This window comes from Gopherus evgoodei, chromosome 3 (assembly GCF_007399415.2).
Source record: "Gopherus evgoodei ecotype Sinaloan lineage chromosome 3, rGopEvg1_v1.p, whole genome shotgun sequence".
NCBI classification, from domain to species: Eukaryota; Metazoa; Chordata; order Testudines; family Testudinidae; genus Gopherus; species Gopherus evgoodei.
This window is the reverse complement of record NC_044324.1, coordinates 57,402,570-57,418,214: the sequence shown is the minus strand read 5'-3', so window position 1 is coordinate 57,418,214 and position 15,645 is coordinate 57,402,570. Positions and strand designations below refer to the sequence as shown.

The following is a 15,645-nucleotide window of genomic DNA, read 5'->3' as shown; positions in this document are numbered from 1 at the left end:
ATGGTTCAGGTGGGTAGGGATTCAGTGGTCCCCTTTAGATACTAGCTGAAAGAGTAGGCTTAACATGGCTGGCAGTGGAGTCATAGATACCATTCCACCCCAGAAGGAAAAGCCTTTAGTTCTTGTGCTGGAGCGGCAATCCACTGACATTACCAGATCATGGCTAATCTTTGCAAAATCCTGGCTTTCCATGGCCTTCCCTTGGGCAAATGGGAAATTCACTTATTTCAGAGGAATGCTGTAGAATCGGTGACTACAGAGGCTTTATTGATGATCATTTGCAATAGAGGAGGTGGTGGTGCTTGGACTACTCCTATTCATATGTGCTGCCCACTGGCCTGGTAACAGTGTCTGATGTCAAGCGCCTAATGCTGTCCTGTTAAGTCCATCTTAGATGATAAGTTAAAGACTAGGTGAATGCACCAATTGTGCATTGGTATTTGCAGGCACATAATTATATTCTGGAATATGAATTGGGTCATGCTACGGAGAGACAGGGTTCATCAGTAGTTTTGTTTGGACATGGCACATTTAGAATTGTCTACATGAGAAAGCTTGACTAGTTATACCCATTTAGTTATACTGCCCTACGAGGACACTCACTTTGGTATAAACGTGGCTTTTAGTTTAGTTTAACTTAAACCTCTTCCCAAGCAGCAAACTAAACCAAATAAAGCCACTCGTACCAGAATAAGTGCATCCACATTGGGGGCTATACTAGTGTAACTATGTTGGTTTAAATTCACACCTTAGATTATATTTAAAAAAAAAAACAAAAAACCACCAAACCTTTCCCATGTAGGCAAGACCTTTCTTATGAAGGCCTCGCTGGCACAAGATAGGGTCAGTAAAACTTTATTCTCTGGGAGCAAATCAGCAGTTCTCCATCTGTCTTTGTAAAATAGGCTCATGGCAATTCCCACACATTCTGCAAATAGTCTCTCAAAGAATCATATTCTGGTATAAATGGTCGAACTATGTGGTGAGAGGAGAATCCTCAACCCAAGTGCATCAAGTATCTTTGCATGATTACTAATCCAGACTACTTCAAGGAAACAGAAGGTTGCTCCAAAACAAATGGCAAACCCATGGCAGGTGAGCTTCCAGCAAGCTCAGTGCCTCAACTTCTCAGTGCTTTCAGCACCCATACAGTCCCATCAGCCACAAGACACACATTTTATAGACCACATACCAGTCAAATGGTATTCTGAACTGGGTTTGACACATTGACTAAGACAGGTCAATGGTGTCTGCAAAGCTCTGAGAAACTGGCACAGATTGAGGACAGTCAAGATATGCAAGGTGATCTCCAGCTTAGTGGAAGAAACCCAACCTAATCTCCAAATCAGAGTCAAATGTGACATGGGACATGTTAAACTCTGCCATTCTGAGATTCTTTGAAGCATCTCTGACATGATCTCTGATTATCTGAAGTTCAGTTACCACTTGCAAGACATCTAACCAGCACTGTGGAGCTGAACTGCATGGAATTAGACTGTTCTGGTGCAGGATTCCGCCTCCCAGCAGGGCAGTCATTTGACCCCTTCAAATCTACGAGGCCTATACAGTCAGCTTCTGAGGAGGCCGGGAACTGGTTGCTCTCAGTGATATCCTGGCACTGACCTCAAACTGTGTTTTTTCTGGTGCAAATAAATTACAAAGGGCTTTTTCCAAGCATAGTTCATGCAGAGGTTAAAGCGGTTGAGTCAGGTATTTGGTAAAGAACAGGCATGGAAAAGTGCAGATTCTGAAAGGCTGTCACAGAGAAAATCCTGAGACAGAAAGAGTTTTATCCCATGAACAGAAGGAATGGAGAGTTCTATTAGAAAGGCATCAAAGAATAGCAGTAGGTAGGAAACAACAACAAAGTATGCAGGGGGGGGGGGAGGAACACCTTCCATGAGGCGCAAGACAAAATTGCAGAATGGAGCTCATCACTTGTCAGAGAAAAGTAAATGACAGTTGGTTCCATGGATTTCAAGATTTTAAGGCCAGAAGGAACCATTCTGACTTCTGGCATAATACAGGCCCTATTTCACTCACTATTGCCTGTACTGAGTCCAGTACTTTGCAACTGAATTAGGCCTAGCTTTTAGAAGGGTTCAGTCTTGATATAAAAGCTTCTAACAATAAAGAATCCATCTCATGCCTTGATAAATACACTGTGGTGCCATTACTGTCTTCTCCCTCACAAACTGATGGGCAAATGATATCTTGCTGATGAGGAAGTTTAACTTAAGACAAACACAGGACGTTCCTGAATTTCTCATTTTAAATATGCATATTCCAAAGTTCAAAGGGACCATTCTGATGATCTAGTCTGATGTCCTGTATAATGCAGGCCAGAGAATTTCCCCAAAATGATTCCCAGAGCTTACCTTTTAGAAAAAAACATTAAATCTTGGTTTAAAAATGGGCAGTGATGGAGAATCTACCACGACCCTTGGTAAATTGTTCAATGGTTAATTACTTTCACTGTTAAAAATGTATCCTTATTTCCAGTCTGAATTTGTCTAGCTTCAGCTTCCAGCCATTGGATCATGTTATACCTTTCTCGGCTAGATAGAAGAGCCAATTATTAAATATTTGTTCCCTATGTAGGTACTTGTAGAACAGTGGTTCCCAAATTGGGGTTTGTGAACCCCTGGGGGTTCACAAAATGTTACAGGGGGTTCTCAGGAAAAAAATTCCCTAATGGCAGACACAGCTGTCCTTAGGGACCCTGAGCAGCACAGGGCCAGCATCCCAGAGTCCCTGGACTTCCAAGAGCTAAGCAGATCAAAGCAAGCATAGCTATCACACTGAGGAGATTGAAACTTCAAGACACTTAAAAGAAATGGAAAGGGAGGTGGACATTTTTTGCTGTTTTTAAAATTAAATAGGCAGCTAGTATTGTTTCTTAAATTATTATGAACAAGTTTAAACTTTGTTGTAACGTGCATTGTTTGCCTGGAATGCTCAAGACCTGAATGCTTGAGTAGGAGGAACTCTGAGTTGGCTTCTTAAATATGTTCATACTGTTTCACATCTGATAATTCCTTGATGAAACACAGGAGTCTTGTCTTATAACAGGCTTATTCAAGATGATACAAAGTACGAAAGTGAGATTTTATTCATAATGTAATAAAAATACTGTAATGATAAATAATCATTAATAATAAATAGTGTGTAGTAAGCATGTCATAAAAACAAAATTCTATATTTCCAAGATCACTGCTTTTATAATTTATACTTGGGTAAAGGAGAAAATCCCTGGAAATATTCATTTTTAGGAGGGGGTTCATGAGACTCGACATTTTAGTGAAAGAGGTTCACAGGCTGTTAATGTTTGGGAACCACGGTTGTAGAGTGTAATCAAGTCACCCTTTAATCTTCTCTTTGTCAAGCCAAATATATTGAGTTCTTTGAGTCTATCACTGTAAGGCACGTTTCCTAAATCATTCAATCATTCTTGTGGTTCTTCTCTGAGCCCTCTCCAATTCACCAACATCCTTCTTGAATTGTGGGTACCAGAACTGGAAACAATACTCCAGCAGCAGTCATACCAGTGACAAAAACATGTAAAACAACTTCTCTCTCTTACTCAAGATTCCCGTCTATGCATTCCAGGATCACATTAGCTCTTTTGGCCACAGTGTCGCACTGGGAACTCCTGTTGAGTTGATTATTCATTACAATTCCCAAAGCTTTTTCAACGTTCCTGCTTTCCAGGATAGAGTCCCCTCTCCTGTAAATATGGCATATGTTCTTTGTTCCTAGATGTATACATTTACATTTAGCTGTATTGAAACACACATTGTTTGCTTGCACTACGTTTACCAAACAATCCAGATTGCTTTGAATCAGTGATTCTCTTCATTATTTACCACTCCCTCAATTTTTGTGTTATCTGCAAACTTTATCAGTGATTGATTTTGTGTGTTCTTTCAGATCACTGATAACAACGTAAAACAGAATAGTGCCAAAATATGATTCCTGTGGGAACCCACTGGAAACAGAACTACTATGTGATGATCCCTTTTACAATTATATTTTGAGACCTATCAGTAAGCCACTTTTTAATCCATTGTGTGTGTGTCATGTTAATTTCATATTATTTCAGTTTTGTTTAATCAAAATGTTGTGAAGTACCAAGTCCAATGCCTTACAGAAGTCTATGTATGTCTACACCAATTACCTTTAATCAAAACTGATCTCATCAAAGACAGATACACTTAGAAACTCTGCTGTTCCCCACACCACTGAGAATACACAGCAAAGGAGACACCACATGCTTCTTTGGCTGGGTAGGCCTTACATTAAGGACCTCAATCCCCTCCAATGCACTCTGTCAAGTAAATTACATCTATCAATTCACTTCATTGTACTGTATCTACTCCCTCTGAGTGACACTGCTGCTCATCTCCTCCACCTCCTATTCCTTCAAGTGCTGCGAAGCTCTTGCTGGAGGAATGCAGATGTGGAGGACAACAGGAAGATGTAGCAAACAGGAAGGTAGCTTCTAGATAAGTAGGGAGCTCAGAAATCGAGATGTTCCCACCCTGCTGTCTGAAGGAGGAATCCAACAGGTTAGTTCATCCTTGATTACTCAGATTTCAGAACTCCCTGGTGGACAACATAGTCCAGCTGAGATACCAGAGCACTGACATGTTAGTAGTACACCAGCAGCATCTGCCATTCATAACCCACACTGCAGTGTTTTTTTATTCTTGTCCATCTACCACACACCCATGGCTCTCACCACACCCTTCTTCGGTATTAGAACATCCATCCCACTCCCCCACTGGCTCCACATCCCCTTCCTAGTTACCATTACCCCTCTGTAATTCCCACCATCAGCTAGTCTTTTTCAGCATCACCCAGCAGCACCTCCCACCCATAAGCTTGGCCTTACCACAACCTGCCAGTCCATCATCATTGATGACTTCTCTGCTTCAGCACATCTCTTCCTTTCCCTCTCTTCCACTGATATGGTTGGTGATTCTCTCCATGCTTCACTCTCCTCCATCCTTGACTCTTTTGCCCTTCTCTTCCATTGAAAAGTCCTCCTTGCCAAATCCCAGTCCTGGCCTACTCTCAACATGTGCTTCCTTCAGTCCTGCCTCATGCGAAAAATTAACTCTGGTGAAAATCCCATGACCAGGCTAACCTCCTCCACTACAAAATTGATTTCTTTCCCTTCAGTTCTACCATTTTCTTAACTAAAACCTCTACTTCTCCAACTGAAGCCCATGCCTGCAATCCCAGCTTCCTTTTTACCATCTTGACTCACTCCTCAAATCTTTGACTACTTCCCTCTCTCCACACAGGCTCTCACACCAATTTCTCCAAATGTAACCTTTCCCATCACCTTAGCTTGCCTTTCCTTCCCCTATTCTCTCCTACAACTCTCTCATTCTCCTGTCACATTCATAAATTTCTCATCTGCTCTCCTCCTCTAATTCCTTCCCACTTTCCCCAGTGACCCCATCCCATCACCCCCTCCCTTATTCTTCTCCTTAACCTCTTGCTCTCCTTTGGATTTTTCCTGTTACAATACAAGCATGCTTTAATCTCTTCCATCTTAAAAACCCAACACTTGACCCTACTTGCTTCTTTAAGTACCTTGCCATCTGCCTTCCCCTCGATCATGTTCTTTTTATTGGAATCTTGTCCTCCCTTCACTTCTGTGATTCTGTCCTCTCCTAGTTCTCCTCTTTAATTGCTCCTTCAGTGGATTCTCCTCACCCCGCCTTCAACTTTCTTCAACACAGGGCTCTCTATGCTTGGTCCCCTTCTAATCTCCTGCTACAATTCTCTCTCTGTAACCTCTACTCACAAATCCAACTACCATCTCTATGCTGACTACCTGCAGATGTACCTCTCTTCTCCAGTCTTGTCTCCCTCTGTCCAAATTAAAAGCTCAATTGCCTCTCTCTGACATTTCTTTGTGCATGTCTACTTGTCAGCTCAAGCGTAACAGTGTTCAATCTTTCCCTTGAATCCTGCCCACACCATCTCTTTTTCTGTGGGACCACTACTATCGGGTCTGTCACTCTGGCCTGTAACCAAGGTATCATTTTTGACTCGAACCTTTAGGTCCTCACATCCAGGCTATGTCTAAATCTTGCAGGTGCTTTCTGTATAACAACAGCTCTAAGATACAGCCTTTCCTATGGAACACCAATTTAAAACTTTCATGTAGATGCTCATAATCTCATCTCAATGAATGTAACATCCTTTTCTCTGGCCTTAACAAATGCAGTCTTGCGCCGCTCATATCCATTCAGAATGCGTCTGCAAAGATCATTCTCCTATTCTATTGCTTTGACCATGTCACTCCTTTCTTCACATCCCTCCAATGAGCTCCCCCTTCCCTATCGCAAATTAATAGTGGCTTCTGCTTTGGGGGGCTTATTAATTTCCTTTTGGGAGTGTTATTTTTAGCAATTTTTGAGTTTTATGTTGTATCCAAATATTGAGTTTTTGGGGGGCTCTCTTTGTATATACTGTAATGGATAATGTATATTACATACATTACTCATAGTATATACTGTTTCAAACTTAGTACACTTTAATGTAGTACATTAGAGAAGCTTTCAAGCGCACCGGCAGAGTCTATATGGATTGATTAATGAACACCACATTAGTGCACTTTAGCAATTATCCCAGCAATCTGCATTACTGCTCTGTGCAGACAAGCCCTTAGATACAAGTAACTGTTTTCAGTGTTTTCCTAGTATGTATTGTATAAACACCGATTTACTTTTTTGTACTGAGGTTTATCTGTGTTTATTGATTAAAAACTAATCAGAAGACCTAAATGTGTCTTAGCTTTCAAGGCTCTCATCACAGCCTATCCCCACCCTACATATTATTTCTCAATGCAGTAACAAAGTGTTGACTCCTGCCTTCGATTGGCCCATGATGCCAGACTCTACTGCTTACTTGATAAATTTTCAAACAAAACACCTTTATGTTTTTTCCTTGCTATCCCTGACATTTGAGAAGAGACCCCACAAAACAACCTCATTATGTTCTTCAAATCTCTGCCTACAAAAACTTGTCAGCGGTTAGGCTGCTAGTGTGCAGAGATCACATTCTATCATGCAGGCAAATAATGTCTTCTTTTTCCTTGGGCCTGGTCTACACTATAGAGTTAGGCTGATGCAAGGCAGCTTACCTCAACCCACCTATGTGTCTACACTAAAATTTCACTCCCAGAGATGTAACTTGCCTCGCTACGCTGACTTAACTCAACCTCCGCAAGAGATGTAGAGTCAGTGTTGATGTAGTTAGGTTGATGCAGCAGCAGTGTAACGCTGCATTGCTTACATCAACTGTTAGGAGCTTTAAGAAGCCATACCTCAATGCCCCATGCCGACAGTACAATTGGTACAAATGCTCCTGGCGCACCACAAGGCGCAGAGCGTGGATGTGCAAAAGCAACTTAATTGCTGCAGTGGCTGTATGCTAACCTAACTTAGATCAACATAATTTTGTAGTGTAGACATGCACTTGTACTCCCCCCATCTGTCTGCATCCATCTGTTGCCTCTTGTCTTATTCATAGATTGAAAGCTCTTTAGGGCAAGGACTGTCTTTGTTCTGTGTCTGTGTAGTGCCAAGTAAAACAGGGTACTGGTCCATGACTAGGGCTCCTACATACTATGGTAATACAAATAATAAACAAAAGGTAATAATAAAAATAATAGCAGCAGCAATACCCTTCTCTTGCAATCACCCCCGTGATTATCTAACACAAATGAAGGAAGGTGACAGACTGGACTACCAATGGGAGAAAATTTACCCTTAACTGGAATAAATGCAGCACAGGAAGTTTGTCTGATTGCCTGCTACTGCTCTGACACCACAACTAAGAGACATCATCTGTCCTCAGAGTCTGACCAGAGAATTTTTTCTGTATAGCCGGCTTCTACACAACGCTTACTGCTGTTTTACAATCCCAGACCTGAGCTCCTACTGTTGCCATGAACTCTTATTTTACAGAAGGTCATGCAGCAACTTCACTTAGTTCTACACAGCAGCTTGCCTTCTAGGCAGAGAAGACTGACAAATATCACACCAACATTCATGTGCTACACTTGTTCTCTATCAACCTCCAGGTCCATTGAGCATCCTGTTTTCTCATGGGCAAGAGTCACGATATCTCAGAAATGGTTTCATTCTCTATGAATGCCACTATAAGCAGTTGAGATCAACAGAGACGTGAAAACTGGATTAATCAAAAAGGCTGGAATCCTAAAGATTAGGATAAGCATCAATCTAGTTGCCTTCACATGGCAATACATGCCTTTTTACCTAGGACAGGTTGAGAGAGAGAGGGAAAGCATGGAGCACGAGACCTGGTGCAAGACCTTAGGCCTGAAACATAGTCAAAGTCAGGCCATGCTGTGAACCAAAATCAGGCCATGTATTAAAGCAGATTCTTACAAGTTCACAGACTGATACATACATTTGACAAGGGTACTGCTAGCACTGATAAAACAGAGGCACTCCTAAGAAGCAACAGATACTGGGTATGCATGTAAACACATTCCAAAAGATTAGCACAGGTACATCCTGACCTAACACAAGATAAGAGGGTTTGACAGAAGTGATGAATAAGAAATGTTTTGCCCGAGACATCTGGAGCAAGGCACAAGGGGAGGTAAAAAGCAGATGTCATGAAACACCTAAGGTAATACAGTATATAAGTTGCTTGTCTCAGTCTATAAATGTCAGGGTACCTCGCCTTAACTTTTTGTGTGGCCGAGGGGACAGCAGAAATTCCCGCTGCTGAGCTCCTCCTTGCCTTGGGCACTCATGTGATAGTGTACTTGTAGCTTCTATGTGATGCTGGGACTGTGCTCTGTGGGCAGTAAACCTGTCCAAGTGCCTCTGTCACCAAACTGTACCTATGGCCTTCCTTTACGAGCAACACTGAGGTCTGTTGAATTAGCAGCGTGCACTATCAGCTAGTGCTGATAACATCAGAGCTCCAAGAATAGAAGCACTGAACCACTGTAATCCTTTAGTAGCCTGGATAACATTATCACAGTAATGACATTTCAGCCTTCCCTAACAGTCCTTCCATCAATAATGTAGGTGAAGCAGCCCTTCCTCCTGGAAGAGTTACTGAGACTTACTTAATTTAAGAAGCATTATAAGATAAGGAAGGGGAGAAATTTTGGGAGGGGGGGGTTTGGTGGGGTAGAGTTATTTCTGTTTTTTTACACTTTTGTATCTAAACTAGTGTTTCCTAATTTATGTACAGAGCATCTACACGCTAAAAAATGTTTAAACAGATTGTGTTCTCTGGAGCAGGGAATATATCTTGCCCGGCGAGTGCAATGGACGTTAGCGCACAACATGAGTTATTTTTAACATAAATAGTAAAAAAAAGTCATATGATGAATATGAATCCAGAAGTGTGGATTGATTACACATCACTCACCTTTAGAGAAAAGGTATTTAAAACAGGAATAGTTCAGACCTCTAAAGGGAGAGCACCCTCTCTCAATGTTGTTAAACCTTTTAGCTTTTGAAAATATTTAACTAATTTCCTATATTTAACTAGTTATTTCAGCAGACATTTACAGTATAATTTTTTGACAACAGTTTTCAAACTCTCCCCAGCATGTTCTAGGTTTTGAAATGCAGGAGATGACGCTGCATAGCTATCTGAAGGACAAGGGCCTTCGGTCTTTTAATTGCCTTCTTTAGTCATTTAAGCGTTTTCATGAATTTAGGAGCCAACATATCCTTTGTTTCCCTCAACTCCCCGCCCTTCAAGGAAAATTTGATTTGGCAGCTGCTAACCTAGGCTGATGAAAAACAAGATAATTAAAAAATACGAACAGCCCAAACTTAGGAAGGTAGAACTCTATTACTCACATCAATAAACACTTTAAACAGCTACACTTGAGCAGGACAACAAAGATGTTACTGTATGAAAAATACTTGGGTTACTTTGGATGTGTAACATTCCTTGTGGATTCAATTCTTTGAACAAGTTTATAAAAGGGTTATAGAATTACAACACCACATTGAGATTATTATTCCTAATTGTCTGTTACTCCCCTATAATTATGCAAATTGTTTAATACACAATCAAAGGAATGGAATGAGAATATTTTTGTAGTAGTGTCTTAATAACCCAGCCCAGTTACTAAAAGATTCTTTTCATGTTTGAAATAGAAATTATAAGTCATGAGAAGATTTTCTAGAACAGTGGTCTCCAAAGTGGGGTGTGTGCAGGAGGAGAGCTTTATTTATTTTTGCTTTGTCAATTCGGGCGGGAGTCTGAGCGGCTTTTTTTTTTGCGCTTTGGCAAAAATGTTAGAGCTGGCGCGGCAGGGGGCGCGTGCTCAAAAAAATTTTACTGATAGGGATGCGTGATCAAAAAAGTTTGGAGACCACTGTTTTAGAAAACTGTAGGTGTTTGACTTGATAAAACTGGATGTTCTGAAGTTAGTCAGCAAGACTTTCTGTTGCTAAGCATTGCTGGAAATCCCTACTATTAGTGCCAAAAAGTTAATTATAAAGACAAATGAAAAAGAAAGCTGGCACCACATTTGTTCTCTCCTTTTTAGCCACCCTCCCCATTGATGCACCTCTCCGCAAAACTTCTATCTCCTGTGATACTATCCTACCTGCTATGGCTGTTCCAAGGGGAAGCAATGTCACAGGGTATTGAAATATGAGGCCCTCAGAGAAAGGAGATGTGGGACAAATGTATTCATGAGTCCACAGCTGCTTCTTGTCAAAACAACACACACACAAAAACCTCATCACTTCAGCAATACTCCAGTTGAGCCACCAGATGTCTCTGTAGATTGACAGACATAGCTGCTGAATAGGAATCCTCCTGCACCAGCTAGACATTGTTATAGCATGAGAGGGTTTTCTTGTTGGCATTTATTGTTATCTTGATTTAACTGGGAGGAAAAACTTAGAAACCTTTGAATGAAAATGGAATTATCTAAAGAGAGTTTATTAGAGGGATAAAGAGCCAAAATTCCACAACCAAGAGAAAAACTTTGGCTAAAAGCCCATCCTGGTTCAGTAGCAAAGTGAAGGCAGCAATTAGAAATACAGGAACATTTAATAACAAATGGAAAAAAGGGGAAGATAACGTCTCATTTATATCAATTGTTTTGAACTGCAAAAAAATTGAGAAAGGAAGCTCAAGACGTCAGGGCAAATATCTCTGACTTGCAGGGCTAAGGCCAATAAGCTATTTTAAAAAGTACATTGCTATGAACAAAAGAAATCATAGCAATGATGTAGAACCATTACTAGAGGAAGACAGTAAAATTGTTAATGATGAGACAAGGCAGAAATGTTCGATAAATATTTCTGTTTTGTACTTGAAAAGAAACAGGATGATATACCGGTATTACATGAGGGTGAAGAACTTTCCAGTCCATTAGACAACATCTATTAGAGATAAACGTTTTAAACTAAGTAGGTACTGTTAGCTTGTACCCAAGAATCAGAAGAGATGGCTGAGGAGATCTCTGACTTACTGATGTTAATTTTTAATACATCTTGGAATACCAGGGGAATTCCAGAATGCTGGAATGTTCAAATGTGTCAAAATGTTCAAAAAGGGTAAGCGGGATGACCCTTGTAAGTAGGTGGGCTAATTTCACATCAATCCTGAGCAAAATAATGAAAAAGCCGATACTGGATTTGATTAATAAAGAATTAATGGAGAGAAACATAATTAATGCCAGTCAACGTTATTTTATGGGGGGGAAAAAAATCAGTCTTGCCAAACAAATCCGATTTCATTCTTTGATGAGATTACAAGTTTCGTCAATCAAGGTTACAGTGTAGATGGAATAAATTTAGACTTTTGTAAGGTATTTGATTTAGTACACCACAACATTGTGATTAAGTTATCAAGTATTAAGTTAAGTAAGTTATTAAGTATTAAGTTAAGTAACAAGGCACACATTAAATGGATTAGGAATTGGATAAATGACAGCTCAAAAAGAAGTCAATGGTGAATCATCACAGAATGTGGGTGTTTCTATTGAAGTTGCACAGGGATCTGCATTAGACCCAATGCTATGCCACATTTTCATTAATGATCTGGAAGTAAATATAAAATTACTGCTGATAAAATTTCAGCATGACAAAGATTAGTGGAGTTGTGGCAGGGCATTCATATACAATGATCTGGACTGCTTGGTAACGTAGGCCCATTCAAACAAAACACCCCAGAACTATTCTCAAACTCAAGTTGCACAAGCATGTCCTATCAGTCTCCTTCCCCTCAAAGCAATGCCCCCCCACCAGCCTCACTCCTTCGGCTCCTCATCCAAACTCAGTCTTCCACCTCACCCCTTCCTGGCTCCTTTTCCCAGTCTTTGATCAGTGTGTCCTAGTTACCCACCTCTTTGTCTGATCTCTGTATTTCCTCCTCCACAACCAACTGGCTACAGGTCCTACCTGCCCACAGACTCCTAGTCCCAGTTTCCAAGCTCAGTGGAGTTCCAGACTCCCCTCACCAACCAGTACCAGGTTCTCCCTCCAACCTCCCAGTTTCTCTCCTCTCTTCACACTGATCCAATTTTGTCCCCTCTGCATTCAAATTGGATGGATTCCTGTTCCATGGATGCTAACACGAGGTCACAGAGCAAAGGAGAGAAAGGCTCTCTCATTTCCAGAGCTCCAGTCCCCCCTGGCCCAGAGGAGCTAGGAGCAGCAAATACAGTTAAAGTCCTTCTGAGCCTTCATAGCCCTGGACTAGAGAAATCATTCCTAATTCCTCAGTGGGAATGCTGCATGTGCATTCAGTTCAGCACAAGCGCTGTGAGAGGACCGAGTGAATCTTTGGAAGTCATAGGTGATAAAAGTCTACTGACCATGTGTCAATTGAAATTTTTTCAAAGGCTTATAATTTGGCCAAATTTAGGTGGATTTTCACATGGACAGCTAAAGGCACATTCCTAACCACAACAGCCACTCCCCAGCCAAATATCAAGTCTCTGCCAAAAGCATTTCAAAGAAAAAGGTCGCAAGAAGTTTTTTTTGTTTTTTTTTAAAACATGGGTAAAATATTTTCCCCTAGTTTCATTTGCAAACAGCTAAATTGTTTTGGCTGAAATTTTCCAGAAGTATTCTGCCTGCAGCCTACACCCAGAACGTACAATTTAAGCCCAAATGGTTAAAGTTTGACAAAGTAATATGTAACTGAAAACAGAGTCTTATAATGTATCCCAGACCATTTCCCTCCAGATGTATTAGTGTGTGTGTTTTTCCCAGTTGAGTAATTTTATTTTTTGTCCATAATTCCAGTCTCTAGGATATGTTGAACTACTTCTTTCCACATTGTTCATGCCTCCCAGTTAAGAATCATTAGTGAAAAATACAATTTTAGCTGTAGATCAATTCATTAAATAAGAACGCTAACTAAAGAAACACTATGGGTAACAGAATAGCCATTGCTATCAGCAGTAATGTCTCTCTTTTATTGGTTGGATTCTACTAATTGTTTATGTACTACCTTTTGTAGTATCTGAAATGCTGTTTAGTAAGGCACACATCATATCTCCATCGATGTCATGAGGGTTTAGGATATGAGCTGTTCGCTGAGTCTTCTTAAACTGATCCTCCAGTTCTAGAAAGCTTTTGTCTCCAGAGAGAATGGTGAAAGGAATTTGTTTGGGCAGGTGCTCATCCAGACGGCCAGCCTATGTGGGGGTGAGGGAGACATTAAACTAAACCTTCAGTTACCAGGTAGGCTTTTGAAACAGAAAACTCCTCTGCAGAAGAAGTCCCCCTTTAAACATTATATTTATAATGCATTTCCCTTTTTCTCTGGTCAGATCCACAATCTGTTCTTCTCATCTGAAGTTTTATTATGGCAATTGTCATCATGACTGTTTTATAATGTACTTTACTATACACAAATATACCATCCCCATGCACCTTATCACCAACAAAAAAAATAAACCACAAAAATTGATAGAGCAATGACTTACATGCATGCAGAGTGCAAAATCTGCTGCTTCTCTTCTGGTACCACAGCGTGGATGAAGGAAGAAACATCCAATCTTGTTAAGGTAATTAAAGATTTTGCACTGTTCTGGAGGCTTCCAATTACTGTTTCCTCCTAAGCAACAAAGGATAAAAGATGCATGCCACCACATCATCATAAGCAACAGCAGTCAAACAGTTCAAGGAGAGGAAAATGACAAAACAAACCAATAGGTTTGAAAAATGGCATCTTATTTTTTGACTAAACATTGTATAAAACTAAATACCATTCTATATTTCTAAAAGAGGTTGATTATGAGGTAAACTATATCTGTATGGTGCCTCTAATATTAGTTTTTGTAAGAGTTATCTTCTCAGATCAGAAGTGAAGAAAGTCTGAATATAGTTTCCATAAGCATAAATAGGTACATCTTGCATCAAAGGCTGCCTCCCAATATAAAAAGTGTTTAACCCAACGTATCTGAGGGTCATAATCAGAGGTTTCCACAATAATTTATTAATATATTAGATATAATAAGGGACCTCACTATAGTTACTATATAATATGTACAGTCAAAATATGCCTAATATGTTTGGGGTATCTATCAGATATTAGTTTATGTCTCACATAAATCCACATATTCTGAAGTTTTCACAACCACGAACTTGAGTACAAGGAAAGTTTAAATATTTTAAGAAAGTTACAAGTATGCAATGCTGTGAGTCAAGAGCTCCCTTACTGGTAAGTTTGAATTGTGGAAATGAACAAGATGGATCCCACAAACCATTTTCTTTATCATTCCTTTCACAGTTCTCAGCTACACAATTAAGTCAAACACAGAAGTCAAACTTCCAGTATGAGAGGGTTAGCTAACATTTACGTTTTCTCTTAAAGAAGTTCTCTAGCTAACAGGCAGCAATGCTCTTTATTAAGTGGGTTTGCGTGTTAGTATTTTAAAACCCATCATTTTAGTTTTCTATAGGTCACTGCCTCGTAAACACCATGTTGATGCAATAGAAGGTCCACTTTGGACTACGAGGATCCTGTTCTTTGCCCAGTCTGGTTCTAGGATGCTGTTAGTGTATTTATATGGGTTTCTGTTAAGCCCTCTGTGCTATTTTCTTAGATAACTTTTACCTTGAAAGCCCCAGACAAATGTCCCTTGGTTCAGGTTGGCCGGCAGATGAATGAAAAACCTTCCCCAGTTGTCTAAGTCCACCAGCACGATGTGAGTCATGGTGCGCAGATATTCAAAATCTGGCAGTTCACGGTCTTCAAATGGATAAGAATATATATTTTAAATTCACCTCCATTTTTACTCAACCTGTACATCTCCAAGCTCATTTGTGCTTTCAAAAGAAATCCACATAATTTGCTATTCTGTAAGAAATTCTAAGCAATAACTCCTAAAACTATAAAATATAGTATGATCACCAAATGTAATTATTTTCATAGCAATTTTTTTAACCACTTGAGGAAGCTTCTAGTAATCTGTAAATTTACTAGGCAGAGAACCACACTCAGGATTCTATAACTGATGCATGTAATAACTATTAGTTCAAGATGGAACTTTGTTCACAAAGCATAAAAGATATCCTTTTTATGCTCTATCAATCTTCCTACAAGACATTTAAGCTGTTGATCATTCAATTTAGTTTTAGAATTTGCAACACA

At 40.0% G+C, this 15,645-nt stretch overlaps 1 protein-coding gene across 2 annotated transcripts in view; it reads right to left on the bottom strand.

The window, feature by feature from the left end:
* ZNF451 (zinc finger protein 451) overlaps window positions 1–15,645 on the bottom strand; it is an 81,753-nt gene that overhangs the window by 11,948 nt on the left and 54,160 nt on the right. For both annotated transcript variants that reach the window (XM_030555643.1, XM_030555645.1), the window contains 3 exons: window positions 15,109–15,243; window positions 13,976–14,106; window positions 13,498–13,684 (listed from right to left, as the gene is read on the bottom strand). In XM_030555643.1, coding sequence (XP_030411503.1) covers window positions 13,498–13,684; window positions 13,976–14,106; window positions 15,109–15,243 — 453 coding nt within the window. The remainder of the gene's footprint in view (window positions 1–13,497; window positions 13,685–13,975; window positions 14,107–15,108; window positions 15,244–15,645) is intronic.